General features: G+C 48.1%; 1 protein-coding gene across 1 annotated transcript; it reads left to right on the top strand.

Annotated features, from left to right (window-relative positions):
* The first annotated feature begins 8,265 nt into the window (after positions 1-8,265).
* On the top strand, positions 8,266-20,916 carry LOC115324438. Its single transcript, XM_029985064.4, has 4 exons — positions 8,266-8,630; positions 16,526-16,751; positions 18,906-19,182; positions 19,445-20,916. The coding sequence occupies exons 1-4, from the start codon at positions 8,523-8,525 to the stop codon at positions 19,614-19,616; spliced, it is 783 nt and encodes a 260-aa protein (XP_029840924.1). The 5' UTR covers positions 8,266-8,522; the 3' UTR covers positions 19,617-20,916.
* Positions 20,917-21,428: the final 512 nt, after the last annotated feature.

Here is a 21,428-nt window from a genome sequence, read left to right as displayed (position 1 = left end):
CGATTCACCTCTCCTTCATGCACTCCAAATGCCGAGAGCGGAAACATGTGTAAAGGAAGTGTCAACGAACTAAATCGCGGCGCGCCGTTAATGTTTTTCTTTTTTTTTTTTTTTTTTCGCATAAAATTAACTTTTTGAGGGAAATGTCCCAATTAGACTGTTTAAATTTGCTCTTTTTTTATGGTTTTTAGGAGGTGTCTTGCGGGAAGGCAGTATTAAATCTGTTTCGGTCGGAGTGATTACTTATGCATCCCAATAAAGTGACTGGTAAGTTTTTATTTCGTGAAACATCAATTTCCAGTTCAGAGTAGACGAGCATTTGGGGAAACTAGCACCACTTAATGCTTTTTCTTTTTTTAATGTTTTTTTCCTAGCCTTACGAAAAAGCATTATTAAATCCACTTTAATCGGCGTGAGTAATTATGCATCTGGATGAAGCATTTTGAGTGAGCGCTGTAAGTTTAAAATTTGGTGGCTTCTGCAGTAGTAACTCTTCTAAAGGCAAAACAAATCGCACTTTACACGCGCGTTCATCAACGCCTTTTTTTGTTATTTACTTGGAATAATTTATACAAAAGGCGAGCGCGTTCGGCACCTGTACCTAAATTCTTGATGCTTGGGTAATTACTAATTTGGCAAAAGGCGCCAGGGTTAACAACTTTGTGAGATTTGCCCTGCGCGCTCAGGTGAAACTAGGCTTTGGTAGAAAAAGCTAGAGCCGGGAAATACACGTCCAGCGCTCACCAACAACACTTTATTCGGCTGCGTAATTAATCGCGCCGATTAAAGCGGATTTAATATCGCCGTTCCGTAAGGCAGGCGGCTCTCGCTACCTTATTGTTTCTCTGCAAGTTGGCTACCGCTCAAGACAAACTGTAAAAATCGTTTTTTTTTTTTTTTACGATTTTTGTATTGGCAGTTTGTTGGGCTCCTGTGTGTGACATTGACCTGGTTAGAGCCTTGAAATGAAATTGACGTCTCAATGAAATAACTGAAATACATCAAAACGTTCGCCAAAACACTTTATTAGAATACATGATTAATCACTTTGATTAATATGGGTTTAATTAATGCTCGCATTCGTCATTCCAGCAGGCACGACAGTACTGCAAACATGCAAGTATCCAGGGAAAGGGGGGGGGGGCGCCTTTGCCCCCCCCCCCCCCCTTTCTCCCGCCCCGAAATCTTCCATCATTTTGCAGGGATCTCCTCTCCCCCTCCACCATACAATATCTTGGCATTTTGTCATAAGCGCCCCCCCCCCCCCCCCCCCTCTTCCCGATACAATATCCTGGCTACGTGCCTGCTTCAGAAAAAAAGTCCGTTCACCTCATATACGAATACTCCTTGCCACAACCGCCGGGAACTTCTCTAGGCAAGAGCTAATTACTCCAATAACATGCTTAATTGGTCTAATTTTATTTCCTTCGTTATCACAGCTGCTGCTGTTGTTTGACGGAATTCAGGTAGATTATGCTCTCATTTTCATTTCCAATGCATCTACAGATATTGTCACAATGATTTCCCACAAAGTTGACACAAAATATTCAAAGCGTTTGCAAGAGAGCGACGAGATGACTCCATTCTGTTCGCATAAAGTTTGTCGATGATATTAGTCGAACGCTGAGGATTTATTACCGAATTAAGCTCTCTCGACATCATACCTGTGCGATTATTCGCACAGATTATATCCGTGCGATTAAACAAATTAAAGTAATAGCGTTTCCTAGCATTTTTAATCTCCTCATTAAAGTTGTTTGTTCACGATTTAAAAATCGTTAGTTTATCTAAATTCCTTGTCTTCTCATTTTCTTTTTTTTTAGAGGCAATTTTTTATTTTAATTTTTCTAAGCAACTCTTGGGTTGGGCAAAATTTTCGAGATTTTTTTTTTTTCTTTTTTCCTCCGATAGATTTGTAGGGGAAATAGTTTTCGTAGAGCAGTTCAAATTTATCGATAAATATATCAAAAGCTTTATCCGGGCTGGATTCACCGCTTACGTCATTCCAATCAGTGCTGCGTAATTCAGCATAAAAAGTATCTAAACGGTCACTCGTTCTAAGTTGGAACCAAACACACTTTTCTGGTACTTATTTCGTCACACTTATGAACGTATACGAATGTGGCAAGGTGATCACTGATGTCGCAGATGACATCAGTAATCCATGTACATTACGGCAGATAATTCGAAAATTGCTATAAACAGGTCTATTAATGATTTAGAGCTCCCAGTGATTCGTGCTGGTGTGAAACAACCATTTGCTTGAATAAAAAGTTCCAGTTGTTTTTTCGGAGAACTCTCAGTTAACGTGTTGATATTAAAATCCCCGCCCAAAATCACAACTATTTATTTTCAAACAATTCCGCAAAAAAAAAAAAAAAAATCACGAAGTTATTTTCGGAGGGATGGTAAACAACAGAGACAAGCTTTTTGTCAAACCTCAATGACAATACTTCGTGGTCGTCTGGTACAGTTGAAAAGACACTAAGTAGTTCACAGACAACTCCCCTGGTTGCTAAGATTGCGACGCCGCCACCGCGCTTAGCAGTGCGGTTTAGAAAATACGTGTTATATAGAGATAGCCGGGAAAACTTCACTTTCATCATATTACCATGGCTCAGTACGCATTCTAATGTAAAAAAAAAAAAAAAAACATTCAACTGCTCAAAAGTAAAAAAAAAAGAAAAAAAACATTTTTAAGATTAGAAGATTTGTTTCATACAGATGGCGCGTTGAAATGAATAATTTTAAAAACACACCCCGATCATCTTTAATATAACGTGATAAATCACGTGGCAGAAAAAAACATGCGGTCTGTCATCTTAGGATTAAAAAAAAAGAAAAGAAGAACATTAGAAAAGCTGCCTTTTGTAAGTGGTCTAGTTTACTTCAATCCTAGGCAGTCTTTGTCCTTCAAGGGATACTGAACCGCAATTTCGAGCTTACAAAATAATGCGGGACGGATAGGCGGGACGCTGCAAAACCCCAATAACATCACTCATACAGCGATATCTCTAACGGATGGCCGTATTTTTGGAAAAGAAGTGCGCGACTGAGCACGGCTGACGAGGCCGACGAGCACGTCACGATTCCCATTCCCTCTCCTCCTCGCTGCGTCCCGTCGGGCTGGTGAACCGAAGCGAGGAGGAGAGAAACAAGGCCGCTTCCCCTCATTCTCAAAATCTCCATGAGGACAATGACGACATAGCCCTCGCTTGATCGCGCCCTTTTATTTTCCAAAAGTACGCCCATCCGTTTGAGATATCGATGTGTGAGTGATGTTTTGGAGTTAGTAGCGTCCCGTTCAACGCTTCTGCTGTCTTAGTTTGCGAAATCTAAATTTCAGTTCAATATCCCTTTCACAACGTCAGCTCTTTCACCAGTATTTTTGCGGACTAGAATGTTTCCGTTATGATGTCATGCGTATTCATACTGTTTGTCACGGGCCCATTCTTTCGCGGTTGCCTTATCGTGTTTTCAAGAATGAAAGGGCCAGATCGATTTTTGATTAATTTTCCTTTGGCGGGCAGCCAGGCGTCTCGTGTGTTCTGCATCACAAAACGAACAATAATGCCGGGCACCTTATCTGACTTTCCCGGTAATCTGTGAAATGCGGTGATATCTGCCTTAACGAGCCAACTTTGCTGCTGTTCCATTTACATTCTCAAGCAAGTTTTTATTCTTGGTTTTGGCAATTCCGCGAAGTTCCAGGTTTAATTTTCTACTTCTCCATTCGACATTATTCATCTCACGTTTCAGTTTTTTTACTTCGCTTTTCTGCTTTTGATTCTCGATCGTTTCCCTATTTTTCCTAATGTGTTTATATATTTTTTTTTTCGTTTTTTTTTTTTTCTTTTTGAGCAGGTCGTTATAGTCTGAAAGGTGTTTGACGGTTTTCTCGATATTATCTACCGTCGCTTTCATTGTCATGAGCGAGTCTAGTTTCATGTTCATGCTCGCAAGCAGGCTCGCCATGTCGACTTCAGATTTTTGCTTTTTACCTCTGTACGTCCGCGATCTTTGCGGTTTAAACGCTAGGCATAACCATGCCTGTTTAAAACTGTCATGTTTCGTTTTGAACACTTTGGCACTGACCCCGGACCATGCATCTAGGTGGTATGAGTAATCGCACTCCGAGCAGCACAGCATTTCTCCAGTTTCAGGTAATTCCTCAGAATACAAGTGACACTCATTTTCCATCTATTAAAATGCTAAAAAAAAAAAAAAGTTGCGCACGTGCTTGTGGGCTGATAAGAGACAGCGAATAGCAGCAGCAGCGACAGTAGTTTCGTTAAAATACCTGCACGTAAAAAACCCGTAAACCAAACTGCAAGTAGCGTGCGAGAGATGTTAGCAGGCTTGTATCACCACGCTGCCGCCGCTACCAAATTCACTTAGACAGTGTCTTCCGAAAATCACAGCAGCAACTGAATCGAGAGCGGCATTGCGCATGATTCTAGGCAGAGAGAGAGAATGCAATTTCTTAAACAACACAAGCTAAGTGTTCAAGATGTCCAATGCTTGGTCGACCACCGTTTGATCTTCTAATTGCTCCGACGCTAGCCAGGCACCTCAGGAAGTGGGAGGGAGGTTAGGGAGGAACGGGGTAGATACAGCAACCGGGCACTGTTCTATATTGGCGTGTAGGGAGGGACAGTTAGGGCATGAAAGATCGGAACGGTGTCGAAAGTGGTAGAGCCTAGCGGGAGTTATAGAAGGGTATTTGTTTGGATCTTTTTAATGATGTGGATTTGCGTGACATTGAGGTTAGGGTGGGACCGAGATAGGCGTTTCTGAGAGTTCCGGAGGTGTTCGTAGTGAGCTTTGATTGAGCGTTTGTAGATTAAAGCCAGATCGCTTGACGTCCATATTTGTCGAGCCTTTACGCTTAGGAGGGGTTCTAACGAAAGTACACCCGCCGCTCGGTCGAAAATATTCTACAACTTGCTACAACCGGTGTTTTCGTAATCGGCAGATCTTTTCTTTTTTCTTTTTTTTTCGTTGTTAAAACGGGGAAAGTCTGCGTCAGCGTGGAACTTAATTCGTGTGTATCTGCGTACCAACGAGCAGGTAATATAAAAATAAAAGAAAATACAATAAATGAGATAGCCCAGTAGAAACGCCAACTGGTTATATTGAAACAAAATCAGGTATCAGTACTAGCTATCTTGAAATAAAATAAACGTAGCCAACACACTCTAAAAAAAAAATAAAAGGTGCAGCTTTTACATTTCTTTATTCCATATAATGCACCCCAAAACTTCAGCTCGACGTACAGCGCACTAACGTCGAACTGACGGCCCCAACTTTTACGAGAGAGTTGATGCCGGTGGGATATATAAAAAAATAAACAGCTAAAGTACGTATCAACTATAGAAAAAAAAAACGAAACAAAAAAACAATGAGGTTTCGCAGTTAAACCAAAAAAAAATATGATTATTTTTTTTTCAGTCAGTTACAGGTACAATAGCTATTTTATTAAGTTGTACAACTCGGCTATCAAGCCGCTCGTCAAAGTTGGTACCGTCCGTTCAACGTCAGTGCGCTGTACGCCCAAGTGAATTTTTGTGGCGTCTTATACATAACAAGGGGTGTAAAAATATTTTTTTCTATGTGTAGAAATCTTGAACTTGAAACAATTAGAGACCTACATTTATACTAAAATGCTGGAAAAGAAACAATGTGTCCTGCCTAACGTGTACGCTAGGGAATGTTTGCGTATTACCTAGCAGACGATACGGAATCACGCCAACCACAAAACAGAGTCGCGAAAATGCAAAAGAAAAAAAAATCAGAAAGAAGAAAAAAAAAACCTAATGTCTGTTAATGTGGACAGCTTGCAACTAGCAACTGCCTTCAGTTGCTAGTTGCAACTAGCAACTGGAACTGAACCTTCATGTTCAGTTCAAGTTGTTCAGCTGTCCAGATTAACAAGCATGAACCAACAAGCACCACTAAGCCCGCCCATATAATCCATAAGTTCATACCCCTCATTTTCGCCGCACACGTGATGAAAGTTTCGATGGAACGAAGCGCTAGATCCTCGAGCAGGACCATGACCCTCACTCCTAATCCCACTTTCTAAAAGCCCTCTAAGGTCACTTTTTGAATGAAAATATTTATATACACCAGCCAAAAGTTTTAGCTTTTGGTGACACAGCAAATATTGGGTGAACAAAGTAGATCTTGGCAACGTTTCGGCCGTAACGTCAACCATTCGGCCACGTGCGCGCTTGCTCGGAGACGCGTGTAGCAATATCTCAACAGACCCCATAAGTCCAACAAAGACTGACCCATAAATCCGCCCCTAGGTCTTGTTCACTTGAAGACCGCATCCTCTAAACGCCAGAACGTCAACTACTTCGCACTTAACACTGCTTCAATTGACATTAAAAATCTGGCATTTAGGGACGCGGTCGTGGTGGCGCTTTAAGAAAAGAAACTACAAGCTCACTCGATGCTGCCACCGGCGCAAACCAGTCGGGGACTTCAGCCGACAACGCGCGTGCAAGCTAATCCAATGCAGTATGGACGACAAGGCCCGCACGCCTTTCACCCCGCAGACGTCATCACTATCCACGCAGCGCCGCTTGCACCAGCATCGCCGCCAGCGCACCTTGCAGCGTCTCGCAATGAGAGTGACCCTAGCACGCGGCGACGCCAAGATACTTTAGAGCTTAGCGTGTCTGCCGCTTGGGGCGTGTCGGGGGTCCACTAACGATGACGTCATACGCAGGCCTCGACTTCTAAGTGGTATTGCCAGGGCAGACAGCTGTCGAGAAGGGCTGAAATATTTATGTAATCAAACTTCGACTGGCTACAACATATCTATCAACCAATTACAATTCACATCCGACGGAAAAGAGTGATGTGTTGCCAGGGTCAGTCGGCTCGGTGACGGCTGTCTGCAAGCATCTAACGTGACCCCACGGTCTGGCCTTCGCCAGAAAGCGGCGCCACGCCTAACGTTACTGAGGGCTTCCTTGGGCGCCTTGCGGCGACAAACCGTCAGAACATTTCACCGAGTGAACGAGTGATCGTGAAACTGATATAAGAAGCGCCCCGTCAAATGTTCCGAGGGTTCGGCTTGTCTTTGGGGCCCAAACTAGGGTTTGGAAACGAACGTCTCATTTAGAGCCTGAAATACAACCCCACTGCAACGTTACGTTAGACGTTGTGACATAGGGCGATATGGGGAAGTACAGCTTGTTCCCCTTATTTCGACAAGAGTGCCTTCATGTGCGCTTCGTTTAGAACTTTAGGGTGATGACATCTGGCCATTTTGTTCCGAACGCTTATTTTTGTTTATTGTCTGAAGCGCGTGAAAGAACGTGCTACGCCGACATTTTGTTCTCGACGATTTCTTTGTATTTCCCTGTGAAAGTGTGCTGTTGACATGGAGTGTTAAAAAGGATGGCATTACCCTAAACAGAAGGACGTTAACTGCCAGCTCGACTTGCAAGTTATACGTCCGACGTCACTTCACTGGAGAGCGCGAGAAAATATGAATGCTAGTTTTAGCCTCGCCTCCATTTTCTGTTTCCTAAGTAACTACTTGGAATTAAAAGATAACGAAAAGTATACCAGTAAGAGCAAAGCTTGGGAATTCTTAAAATGTGTGTGGATAGCTTGAGACATATCAAGAAATTTGAGTAACGCAATTGATGACAATCGAACTATGGAAGTGTCGGAGGTTGGAGCCGCCAGCCGACCACATGGGAGGAGGAACCACGGGGAAGCCAACAACCTTTCCAGACGTCCGTCAAACCTGCGGTAAGTGAAGATAGTACCAGAAGCCTACGAGCGTAAACGACTAATGTTCAGAAGAGCAGCGTGAGCTGCACAAGTTCACCAGGGCTGAAGATGAACCTAGCCCAACGAACAATCTCATTATCGCTCCGGGAGGCGATAATGACTGTAGGGGACTGTAGCAAAGTACAAAATAATGAACAGATAAGTACAAATACCCAAATAAAAGAATAATTATGCGTGTACACTAGCACGCAAAGTTAACCCTGAGAAACGGATGATGTCGAAAGACGATACACAATGGTAAACGGCTTCTGATAAACAACGAACAAAATAACTCGGGATGTCATTTTTTGTGCAACCAAATCCACTATGCAAGGAGAAAAGACGAAAAGAAAAATTGCTACTCTGATAGCCTCCGAACAGAGCCACGACCTGGGTCTGGGGTGGGGGCTGTCCCGACTCGTAACTTGGCGGGAACGCGAAAGCGCTGAAAAGCGAAAAGGCGGTTGCGTCAACACACCGCGTCACGACCACGGAAGGCCACCGCCAGAGGCTCGAACCTCGGGAAGAAAGCGGAGCAGCGCCGAGCCGAGCCGCGGGCTTGCCCCCCGAGCTTCGAAGTTTTATAAATAACCGCGAGTCCTTGGAGACGCATCCGGAAGGCGGCAACGCAGCGCAGCCCGCTGGGTCGCTGGGACGCCGCCCCAAGATCTTCCGGAGGTCTTCGGCAAGACGACCGCGGTCGTGGAGACAGCGACCGCAGCAACGTCATGGCCGACCCTGGCAGGTCCCTGGGCGTTAACCTCTTCGTCTGCTGCCTCCTGGTGCTCTGTGCTGGACTAGTCTTCGTGGTACCGCTGCTCGGTCAACTATGGCAGGTTGGTGCTCAGTCCTCCGCGGGGGGAGGGTTCTCATGGAAGCTCGCCTCCTTCCCTCTCCAGGAAGCGTCTAGTGGTTGTCCTCGCGGTCTATATAGCCCTCTCTCGCTCTTATGCTGTTGAATTTCGTTAGCGTCGGTTATGATTTCACGAGAGAGCTACCACTCCTCTCCGAGCTCGTTGGTTGAGCTGTTAGGGCGTGATTGGAGACAACCCGCGTTCAGTCGAGCTCCTTCAGGGAATCCCTCGGTGGATTTTCAGCTCTCTAAAAGCGCTCCATGCTGCGCGCTGCTACCTTTGCCCACTCGGCCGTGGAAGGCGTTCTGAACACGCGCAGTTATAGTGCCAAACACAAGACGTCGCGCACGCGCCCACAGCTCAGTGACTAGGCATTTTCCGCCTGGGTGCGCTAAAAAGGTGTGTAACCTCTCCACTTTTTACCTTGTCCCAACACGGCTGCCCTCGCGGATGTGGGCGGATTATTTTCCCTGCAGAAGACTGAGGTCGTACGTCGGCTTCTCAACGCGCGGTCACACTGCCAAAACTGAAGACAGTCTGCAGACCCCGCCCGCGTGTTCCTGCCTTGACGATCCTGCCACATGAGTCACACAAAAACTGTCTGCATGCATGTTCCAAGCCTGCATACAGGACATTTATATGCTTCGAAGGTGCCCGAGGACCAGATAATTATCTCATTCTGCAACAAACACCTTGACCTTTGTGCGATGTCTGAGCAGTTGGTCTGAGGCATTAGTGCGGTAAATGCGAGCGCATAGGGCGTGCGCACAGGGGAGGCAGGGGGGGCGGCCGCCCCCTCTAATCATCTAGGGGGGGGGGGGGGGCGCAACCTCGCCCCCCTCCTCCCCCCCCCCCCCCCTTAATGAAAAATCCTGTGCACGCCTATGTGCGAGCGCACGCTTGCACGTGCAAGGAGATGCATACAAACAAAAAAGCAGCCCGAAACCATTCCGATTCCGCCATTGGAGTGAATTATTATAGATCAGGAGACGCGCAATAATGAGACAGGAGGGAGCCTTAAGATTACGTAATTGTAACGTGATTCCGACTTTCTGATGACGCATTCAGTGCTGCATGCCAGTACTTTCGCAATTACTTCCGGGAGCGATGCTTGACTTCGCTTGGCGACTCCTTCGCCCGGGACAACATGCGGAAGACGCAAGCCGAATCCATGCACGTAGTGGGTCATTCCATGTGAAACGTCCCAGACGTTGCGCTCGACCACCTCCGATTTCTAAAAAAAAACTCATGGGCTTCGGCCACAATGTCCGTAGCCATACCCTAAAATAGTTTTGACGAAAAAAAAATTTGTGATGACGTGAGCGCGATTTTAGTTTTTGAAAACAGCGTGAAACTAGGCATCACTCAATAATTTACGAAAAATCAGATTTTTTATGAAATACCCCACAATATTTTTTTCTTAAATTTGCACGGTTGTCGGCTTACAATGTGGTTGAGTTTGTGCAGTTTTGTTTAATATAAATATTTAAAAAAAAATCATAATTTGATTCAAAAATAAACATTTTTGTTATTTTATAAAAATATATATAATTGCTCCCGGGACCTAATATAACTGTTTACTGGTTTCCCTCTAGGTATATAACCTATAAAAATATTTTAAACCGCTGAATTAAAACCTTGCAGTAAAACAAAAATCCTGAAGTTGCCAAAAAGTGCGTTTTGACGCATAAACAGCCGTTTATTCCACCCTGAGGTGGTCCAAGTAAAAATACAAAGTATGGTGGGTTTGGAAGAACGATTGATCGTCTTTTGATTCTGAAAGTTTAATCAGAGTAGTTTTTGTTTAAAGCGAGAAAACAATTTTTGAAGTTGAAGTCTCGCACCACTACCCGGCGTCGCTTCTTAACGCCTCTTCCCCGCACAGCACGCCACCTGCGACGATAGCCGAAGCGATTAGGTCCAAAGAAACAACGGAGCTTGCTGCCCGCTTCCCCTCGTCCCTCTTCTCTGGCTGTAAGGGAAGAAACGGCGGGCATCGTGTACTAATCGGAAGTGCCACCAGTGCGTCACCATAGCAGGCACGTTGTGCCCTTTGTACCCGAGGGCGGCTCCTCACACTCCGAAACGTGGTCTTGGACTATCGCTCGGTGCATGTGCGCGCGGTTTGGCGCCATCTAGCGACTGAAGCAAGAAATATTGGGTACCCCTGGGAGTGGTGGCTGCATTGTTTAAACGTGAGCTATTACTCTGGTGGCGCCGCTGAGCCTAGTGTCCGAAGCAAGAAATACTGGGTATCCCAGGAAGCCGTGATCGCGTAACGTGCCAGTAGAGCGGAAGCTACGGACCTGGCGGGCCAATGGGAACGTGACTGCGGATCACCGGAGCGCGCATGAGCTCCGAAGAAGTATCAGGCTTTTCGCTGCGTCATGCTCCAATATGTGTGCGTTGCGTCGCGCATTTCTCTGCCTTCGGCACGCAATGTGGGGCTTATCGTTCGCCGTTTGCCAAGTTGAGGCAGGGTATAACCGTGCGCTCTCACCCTGCTGGCGCCGCCTGGCCGTTGCCGGCTGCCTATGGGGCTAAAGTTCCTAGATGAAAGCTTCCTACAAGTAGCGACATTCTTTGAAGCGGCGACTGCGTGACGGTGCAGGTTCTAGGAAGCGAACGGCGGCGCACAGCAGAAGACTGAACTGAATGCCGCCATTTTGTTCCAGCGGATTGTGCTTTGTCATTTGTATTGGCTGTTGCTTGTAAAGGAAGTATCAAGGGACTTTATATGGGACCCGTTCGCGCCGCTGTTATCTCAGCTCGCGGCTGCGTGGTGCACATGCGAGCAAAGCTTTGTCGCTGCGACAACGTTGAAAAGGTGCGTTGTCACGGTGACACCGTGGTGACAGAGCGCACTCGCGCCGAGCTAAAGCGCTTGCGTACCGAGCGGCGGTCACGGCATGTCATAGAATTGGACGTGCATCTTCGTATATCTGGCCTTACAGCGCACGCGCAACCTTCTCGAGCCCGTCGCCAGCCTGCGCAGCATGTATAGGGAGTATTCACTGGCGGCCATAGCTGTGTGCGCGAATGCTGAGCGCGTGCTGATGGCGAGTTTCCACAGTTCTTTTGCGACGTGCATTCCGCACCATCAAGAGCGCCGGTCTTAGCAGCCTATTAATGTGAGCTCGTTCTGAGCATGCGCTCTAAACAGCACCCACAAATATGGCGTCCAGTGAATACTCCCTATAGAAAGCTACGCGCTCCGTTCTTCGTATTTCAAATTTTCAGTGTATCGCGGTATTTGCTCCCTCAACAGTGCGGGCAGGCGATCACCGGAGAAACTGTGCTATCGACCAAAAGCGTCGCAGTCGTCGGCTTTCCAGGACTGGTCAAGCACGATTTGAGCATGATGATTTTTACTTTCATTAATAGCAGTAAGAGGAACGTCAGAGCGTCAACCTTAACGGTGTCAGTTTAAGAACGCGATGATTACAAGCGTCCACCGCACTTTTTACACACACCGTTAAAATTGTCGCTTGTAAGTAGGGTTCCTTGTTTTCGGTATCTACTTTTCTTCACATTCGAGGATTCTTTTTCGATGTTTATTTTTTACCAGAATTCGGTGTGTTTCGGTGTCTTTGTGTTATCACAAATAGACACCGACCCACAAATCGGGGTTTTTGCCATATACGAGCCCCGATAAACCCACAAGTCGGGGATTATTGGGTCTCATATGGTAAAAGCAAAGGTATATCTGGCGCGCTCAAGAAAAAACGACGTTATATGCGTTTTTTTATTACTCAATAAAGCACACAGAAACAATTTTCGAAGAAAAGACCAGCGTCGCGGACAGTTCCGTGCGGTCGATGCTTGGGTTGGACAGAAAGAAAGTTATTTACAAAACTTTCCTGCCGTGAAACTGCGGTTTTTGCTTCTTCAAAGCAAGCTTCAAGTCGGTGTTTTTCGGTTTTTACCGATTTCGGGAAAAAGAACCTTCGCAGGTTGTTTTCCGGTGAATACCGGTATGTAACGAAAACACAGAACCCTACCTATAATTGATAATCCTGGTCGGGATGTCACAGATAGGAACCATAAGAAGGAGCCACTGATTTGCATATTTCGTTGGTACGTTCCTGTTGCACCGTACCAGCGGGCTTTCCAGTCACGAGTAGGCAGACATGCATGCCAGCTCGCCAGGATGGTGAGCGACCGTCCTGCCAGCTCGCCACTGGCAGGATGGCAACGGCAGGGAGGATTCGCCACTGGTAGGATCGATAACATCTAGGTGCCTTGTGAGCATCGAGTATGCACGCGCAGTCAAAGTACGACCGAAGACCACAAGCACGTGCTGGAGGCATCCAGAAGGGACGCTGTACCGTTCCAACCTGTCAATGACTATGCTGGGCGCAAGTTTGTCTACTTCTTGTACATGGGTAACGATGATGTCAGAACATCAAACGTTTATTGGCCGATTGAAAAAAAAAAAAATATAGTGCGTAGACTCTCAAGGCATATAGCATTCAGGTCCACCCCCCCCCCCCCCCTTCCTGTCAGTCAAAACCAATCCGAGCTCGGCATCATTATGACGTCACCGCGACTCAAGAAGCAGACGACTTGCTTTCCGCATAGAGGTGCAATATAGGACAAGCGCAGGGCGCGTCTTTTTTGGATGCCAGTCCTCACGCACACGCTCACTGCTTTCCGTCGTGCTTTCGCTGCACGTTCAAGGCGCCACATCGGAGGAAGGAAGCTCGAGCTGGAAGCGGGAGAATTTAAATATTTTGTTGCCGTTCTTATCCTGCGGTCAGTGGCTTTACATGGCTTGCACGTGACGCCTTATGGCCATATCTTTCTGGTCCTTACTGAGAAAAAAAATTTCGGTGATGCGAGCTCTTAAAAGGGGCACGTTGAGCAGCAAGGACACCACAATAGCCGCTGATGTGACATCAGTGCGAGCCGTGAATAAGGAGTATTCACTGGGCGCCATATTTGTGGGTTCTGTCTAAAGTGCATGCTCAGAACGAGCTCTCATTAACAGGCTGCTAAGACCGGCAATATTGAGGGTGCGGAATGCACGTTACTGTGGAAGCTCGCCATCAGCACGCGCTCAGCAGTCGCGCACACAGCTATGGCCGCCAGTGAATACTTCCTATAGACGAGACAACGTCGCACAGAAAAGACTTAGAACTTTACGTTAGCGCATGCAAAACTGTCAGTGGTCGCCGAGTACGAACACCGGCTCAGCTGCTAATGCCGATTGCCCGTGTTGCGCTGCGTTAACAGTACACTCCCGGACAAAACACGCTAGCCGGGCGTTTGCTGCGTACAATTCCGACAAGCACCGTTATCTCCAGAATTGTCAAACAGCTTGAAGATTGAGGCCAAGGCTTCGTGTTCCAAGCCAAAATTAAAGCAAAGCTTCCTAAAAAATAAAAAAAAAGTCTTCTGTAATGCGGAATAGTCGCAGTGATAACTGCGATACCTTATCGAACCCAATGTATCCATCTTGCACTTACGTTTCTTGCACCTTACGTGAAGTAACCATTGCCAATGTCTGCTCGGTGAGTGACAGACTCATCTGTAACTATAACATGAAATCATGACGTCACGTGACACCTTGGCGTCATGTGACGAACATGACGTCACGTGACACCTTGGCGTCATGTGACGAACATGACGTCACCGTAGCGTCACAGAACATCACGGTGTCATGTAATAAAATCGACGGAGCACGCCCTACATCATCATTCCATGTGGGAGGAAGAGCCTATAGGACCATGATTAAAATGGCGCGAAAAGGACAGGGTCAAAAAAAGGCACACGTACGACAATACTGGCGCCAGTCCTGTCGTATGCGTGCCTTTTTTCTTCCCTGTCCAGGTGGCGCTATTTTAATCATGTCTAATACAAACCAACTAGCCCAATCAAAAGTCGTCTTACCTATAATTACTAGCGTTGTCAAACAGGCAGAGAAGACGAAGCAAAGAGCGCTGTTTCAGCTCGTATACCCTTTTCTCCTCCATTCTTCCATCTTCGCCACCATAACCCAGCGTCCTCGCGATATCTGTTAAACCTTGAGGAAGGGCGGGGCGAAGCCCCATGCACGTCAAAACTTTAACTATAAGCATACAGCACATAATGTGTCTATCTCTTGAAATTTAACCCTATATACGTCGCCTCGAACACGAAAGAACTTTCACGTGAATTATCAAACACCTTCTCCTTTCCTGTGTCCTGTTTTTTGTGATCTCTACATCGTTAAAGATGATATTCCTTGCATTCTTTCCTCCCACATTTGTGTTCCTGCGTCTTTCCCTTTCTTTTTCACTGAACTAGTCTGCGTGCTCCGCCTCATCCTTAGTGTGCAGGTATTTCAGTGTCAGCATTCGGGTTCGGTTTGTCCGTTTTGTGTTTAACATTTTTATGCATAAATACTCGAATACTTTTCGTGTCCACCGGGTATCGTTTATTCCAGTTAACCTTTCTTCAAATTTCAATTTACCGGTTGCCTCTGATCTCAAAGGACGACCAGCCCATGTAACTCTGCACTCCCTCCTTTTGTGTTCCCACGCGCAGCGCTGACATACCCACGCTCCTTTGTCGAATTTCAAGTCCCGAGTTAATCCTTGATCTCAGACACAGTACCCGATTGACAAAAGACAGTGCTGACACCATTACCAGTTCCCATATATCCCTAACCACTTCGTATTCATTATAGTTCCATATTGCCTCGTTTTTCTTTTTTTTCATACCTGAATTTCCGTTTCCCTTTTCTAATTGTATTTTCTCCGTGTTCCTCTAAGTATTAGTTAGTTTTAGTATTACGTATACGAGCAAACGCAAGCACTGTGCGTTTGCGTTAGCGTTGCGTTCTCCACGCTGCGCATGCGCAAAGTCGCAATGCGCCAATCCAAGGCCGCGCAGCTTGGGTTTGCGTTCGCAACGCTAACGCAAACGCATAGTGCTTGCGTTCGCTCATATACGCAATACTAAAACTCACTATTAATGCGATATCGCTAAGGACCTCGTGTTGCTGAAAAGCCGATGTCGGTGGCGGTGTGACGTGAAAATCTTGATCGGTCGATAGGCTCATGACGTCACAGCCACATGACCTTGCGCGGTATTTTCAAACAACCCCCAACGCTCAAGTGAAACCTGACTTCATGCGCGGAATGAACGTGATTAAAAAACATGACTTGTAAACGATAATAGCCCCTGGAGAAGGGGAACAAGGGAGACCAAGGACAAACACAAATCTCCAAACACGACTAGGTGATTGGTGCGCGACTGAAACAATCCACCTGGTCCTGGTATCGAACCAGGGACCTCTCCATTTCCTGTGGAGCGTTGATTATCGTTATTCTTGTTGAGCTCGCTTGCGCCTTTGCATTAATTGCATTATCAGCATGACATGTAACGCGAATTAAAGTATGTCGAATATCTCAAATGATTTCACTTTATAAAGTAAGTCATTTGAACCAACCGAACCCACGACCTTTCGGTTGCGAGCCAGACAAGCTACTGACTATATAGACCACGCAAGGCTCGCTTGCACGGCTTGGGAAAGAGGGAGAGTTCATATGTTTATATGCTCCGCTATCACGTTCCCCTCTTAAAGGCGAAGCTTAAGCGTCCTCCTGTAATTTTTTGTTTCTTCCCTCATTGAGCTATACTCCCAGATATTTGTATTTTCCCACGCAGTCTAGTTCACTGTCTCGTATTTTTAGGGGACGCCCAACCCTTTGGGTCCCCGCCCGCCCGCCCCAGTTGACACTCGCGGACTCGCCTACGATTCCGCGAGTGTAAACGCACAGTACCCCTACAAATACCGCGGACAATACGAGTAGCCTCCAAAAGTCGGGCACCAAGCCGGCCCGGAGTGGTTCCTGAAGCGTGGCTTCCGACGCGTTCCTCGGCACATGCAGGTGATCCCGGAGCTGTCGACGGTCGAGGTGGCCATGCGGTTCCAGGGGCTCTTCCTGGCGATGGCCGCCGTGTGTGGCATGGCGGCGTACTGCCGCCGCGCGGGATCTTCGCGGCTGCACGCGCTGGTCGGTAGCTGCGCGGCGTGCGCCACGGTGGCCGTCTGCCTGACGGCTGTGCTCTTCGCCTACAAGCTGCTCCTGCTGCTCCAAGTCCTCGAGAAAGACGGTGGGTCGGTGGCCGTTGGTGGTTGCCACCCTCGGCTGTTGGCGATCGTTACACTCCAGGCTATTCTTCGCGGACGCTACGAGCTGAAGGGACACATCAGACAGCGTCAAAAGCGCAGGTCACTGGGCCTCCTCTTATGATTGGTTCAGCGAAAAACACGCACAGAAACATGACGATTACCACGATGGTGCGCTTTAACGCGGTCTCATTGGTCGCATCACATCGTGGGTGAAACGAAATCTAAGAAAAAAAAAATGGATTATTAATTCTTGTTTTTTATGTCATTTTCGCACGACTGAGCGGTAAAGGGAAGAAGCGAACCTGAAAACAATGGCCATTCATTTCGTTGGTGTCTCGTCAGTTCCAACTTGGAGGAAAACAAAAATTGCCCGGCTCAGACATTTTGTCAAATGCTGTGCGCAGCGCAAGTTCGTCTGCTTCGTTTGCAGGTGCTGTAGTGACGTCAGAACGCCGAGCTTTGATTGGTTCTGATTGAAGGATAGTGGGTAGACGTCAAGGCAGCTTGCTTTGACGTCTGCCCACTATCCTTCCATCAGAGCCAATCAGAGCTCGGCATTCTGACGTCACCACAGCACCTGCAAACGAAGCAGACGAACTTGCGCTGCGCATAAAGATGTGATAGCGCAAATACGCAGTTCCTACACCACTACGCAGCCCCCGCTCCTGCGCAGCGGAGAGAGGCGGGGAAGAGGGGGCTGTTAGCGCACCGCCCCCCCCCCCCCCCTCCCCCCCGCGCGGTGCAATGCAATTGGTCGAGAATGCGCTATAACGTTAAACTAACAGCTGCGTTCCCTTGCTTATACCCTCTCCCATGTCCTTGCCACGGCGCGACCAACGCCAACAGGAGCAATCAAGGTCCGTGCAGGGTTCCCATACAAAACTATCGCTCTAAAAAAAACATTAGAATTTAGACAAGCTTTGGCCATATCTGTGTTGACACTAGCTTTATTTTATTTTATTTTTTTTCACTTCCGCGGCCTGTTACACATTTTTCTCGGATCCCATTAGACGTAGAACTATAGCGTATACCCATGTCAGCGATTCAGGGCCGGACCCGAAGGAACAGCTAGAGCGTGTGCCGTACTTACGACACGTGTGTTCGGTGGCCGTCGGCCCCTGTTCCGGAGATCCCCTGGGCAAACAAACTCCCTTCTATTTCGGGTCAGAGCCAGCAGCCACGGCATGCACGGGCGCACCGGACTGCGGAAGCGTCTGCAATAGCGTGGTTGCATATATATATCTCTCAACACAACAGCCGGCACAGACACAGAAGTCCGTGATCTCGACCGCAGGCCGACGGAAAAGCAGCTGTAACTGGATCCGAAGCCTTGCAAATCTCGCGCACAGTGGCTACCGATACGAACTAATAGGCGCAAACGGCGACAAGGCTATACAGACCACGCGGTCGAGCAGGCAGCGGGTGGGATCAGAACCGCAAGCGATACCTCCCAACCCCGGACGCACGCACGGTAGCCGTGTGATAGCGCGGCTTGTGCTGCCTGCATGGTCTCCTTTTGCGCATTCTAGAGTATAACTTTATAGCGCTAGCGTGCACTGTACTTCTGGCCTTCAGCACAGTGTGAAACTTTGGTGTACCTCACAGTCAACAGAGAACATTCGGTCATCCGAGTAAGATAGTACAAAAGGGGCATTATTAAGAATGTAAGTTGTACCCGAAGGGTTTATTTAAGCCGCGACAAAGGCGTCAACGAGCACTGGGACTATTGCTTACACCCAATACTGTGCGTTCTATTTTTTTATTTTTTATTTGGACATACTGCCAGCCGCCTGTTGGCAGCCAAGGCAGGGGTGGGCATAGACGGACACACACACGCACAAAAAAAAGCACGATAACCCAGCGCACAGCAAGCATACATGACAAATCATCGGCGATCAAAAGAGAAAAAGAAAAGTGTTCATAATCATAATTTTATTTTCAATGAAAAATAAAATTATTTTTATTATTATTAATCTTATTATTATTATTAAGGTATTGCCGACGTCATAGAGGAATCGTCGCGGGCCAAACGTCGACATTAGTCCATATTGACCGGTAGATGTACATCTAAATAAGGGCCGAGCCTTTCGCGTTAATTCAGTGAAAGAAGGGCCGATGTGGACGACGATGCTCAGAGACCAAGGAGGTGAACCTGGACAACCTCGGGGCGGTGCTCCTGCTGACGCTGCTCTCGGTGGATCTGCTGGCGCTGCTGGCCACCCTGGCGGCCACCGTCTGCTGCATCGTGTACCTCTCGAGGGCCAGGAAGCTGCGCTGCTGCGCGGCGCGGCGCGAAGGCAGCTACCCCGTCGAGGACCACAAGTACGGTGCCCCCGGACTGCCGCCCAGAAGGCCCCGCGGCTCGTCGGACGTGCCGGTGCTCACCGCGGCCAGATACCCCACGACGGAGAGGTGGGCACCCATACGAACAGCCTTTTCCCTTTCGCTCGCTTTCTTCTTCCACATCCTCTGCTTTAAAATGAGCGAGTTACAAACGCCAGCTTGCTTGGTTCGCAAACACCCGACTGTGACGTCACTGCGGTGGCGCTGCTATCCGAACTGCGCATGCGCAGAAGCTTCAGTTGACGCGGTTACTGCGCACGCGCAGTGCCCCCACCTGACGAGGGCGAACGCGAGGATCGTTTCTAAGCGGCACTTTGGTACCTCCTCGCAGGGAGCCGGAATACAGCCTGCCCCGCAAGGGCGCTTACGGGGACGACCCAGTGGCGCAACCCCGGCTGGTCATGGCCCCAGACGATGCCCCGGTGCTGCACCTGGGCAGGCAGCCCCCCGGCACCGTCTACGTGCTGCCGCCCGGAAGCCTAGTCATGCTGGAGTCCCGCTAACGAGCTCCGCTTTTGTCTCACTCACTCGTCACACGCTGCTCAGAACCGATACCGCCAATACCACATGCTCCGTGTTGTCCTTACCCGGCAACGTCCAGTCATATGGCGTACGTATTAACACGGTGTTTTAGAACGGGCCGGGGGGACGCTTGGGGCACCTGAGCAGCGTAGTGTCTCGACGCACAGTGTATGCGCGGAGCTTCTGGGCATGCGCAGTACGCAAGCTGCTCGGGCGACCCGAAGCGTTGGGGACGCCCTATTCTGAAACTCTTTATTAGCGACCAGTCCACGTACTACGCCACCACGCTCTTCCAAGGGCTGCACGGACCACATGCCTCGTGCGCTGGCACACTTTTGTCTGCTAGCGGGACCCGGTATCATCCAGCACTGCCGCCCTTTGTCGAAAGTCACAGAAAGGACGAGACCAACAGGGCGTCCTTCGTCGCCCTACGGTGTGTTTTGGCTGCTCCTGCGCAGCTTACCAAAAGCTCCGCATGCACGCGACGCAAAGATATATACTTCTCAAAGCCCGCACTAGTGCCGATGACACAATCACGCTGCGCATATAACTTCTGGGACGGACTACAGCCTTTGCCAGGAAAATCAAGTTTCTACAAAAAATCCAACTTCTAAAAGCAAATTTCTAGGCAACACTGATCCCAATCTTCGGACATCTTCTCGAACCCAGCAGGAGAGGGGAGAAATTGAGTGAGACTTCAGCTAGACGGACTGTAACTCAAAAGATGCTCGAGCTTACATTTTACGCGCTCGTACGTCGTGTTTACTTTACACTGCCGCTTAGTCGAAAAGCCCGTGAATATCCTTGCGTTCACCCGCTTGGACAACATGGGCTTAGATGTTGCGTTCCTTTCATCGTGATTCTGAAACTTTTGGCGAGAAGTGAGAACGCAGAGCTGGACCACAAAGCTGCGCTGTTTGGAGAAATGTTGATATAAATGGCGCCTTGGAGCTACACCTCAGCACTGACTGTACAGAACGTGGGCGAACTTAAACTCGACAAACGGCGTCCGCCAGATACTGTTCCTTTAAATTTACCTCAAATGTGTTGTGAAATTTTCGCAAAGAAAAAGTAGCAAATTTTGTTCGCATCTCATATGACAGTGCATCACTCCACTTTCGCTATATTAACCGATGTCACGTTGTTCGTTTGTGTTTTGTAATATGTGACTGACGAAAACAAAGTAAATAAAGAAATATTTACGCCACGTTCACGTGCGGGAGCCGGAATAGACATTTTTCAGCATCCGTCGCATGGGCGCTGCCATCTTGGAATCGCGTGACACGGCCACCATAAGATGATCTCAATTCGTCACCCCTCCGCACCATGGCGACGGCGTTGTATTCGTGTTTTTTGTCTCGTGTCATCGCGTTTATGGTCTTCTTGTGTCTGCCTAAAGTAGCTTCGGTTGCGACTCCAACGGGGCAGCCTTTCACCGGCTTGACGTGGCCTCTCACGTCGCTTACAAAAGTCTACTGCGCGTTCTCTTCGCCCTCGCACCGTTTCAGAGAAGTTGAGATCGCTGAAAGGGCCCTAAAAGAACTCCAAAGTCGAGAGTAAAGCGTTGTCTGCTCACAGCGACAGGCGGCACGCGCGGAAGAGCGCGGTTTCCTCCGCGCGTGCCGCCTGTCGCTGTGAGCAGACGACGCTTCACTCTCGACTTCGGCTAGGTGGCGTAAGCTACCGCCCGATCCAAAGGGCTCAGCCGGATTCATTTATCCATCCATCCATCCATCGCGGGAGAACACGACACTTCCGCTCGGGACGGTTCGGAGGCGCGAGGGAAACTCGAG

This window comes from Ixodes scapularis, unplaced genomic scaffold, assembly GCF_016920785.2.
Source record: "Ixodes scapularis isolate PalLabHiFi unplaced genomic scaffold, ASM1692078v2 PGA_scaffold12__126_contigs__length_90152505, whole genome shotgun sequence".
Taxonomy (NCBI): Eukaryota; Metazoa; Arthropoda; class Arachnida; order Ixodida; family Ixodidae; genus Ixodes; species Ixodes scapularis.
The sequence above is the reverse complement of the archived record's forward strand: the minus strand, read 5'-3'. Positions and strand labels throughout refer to the sequence as shown.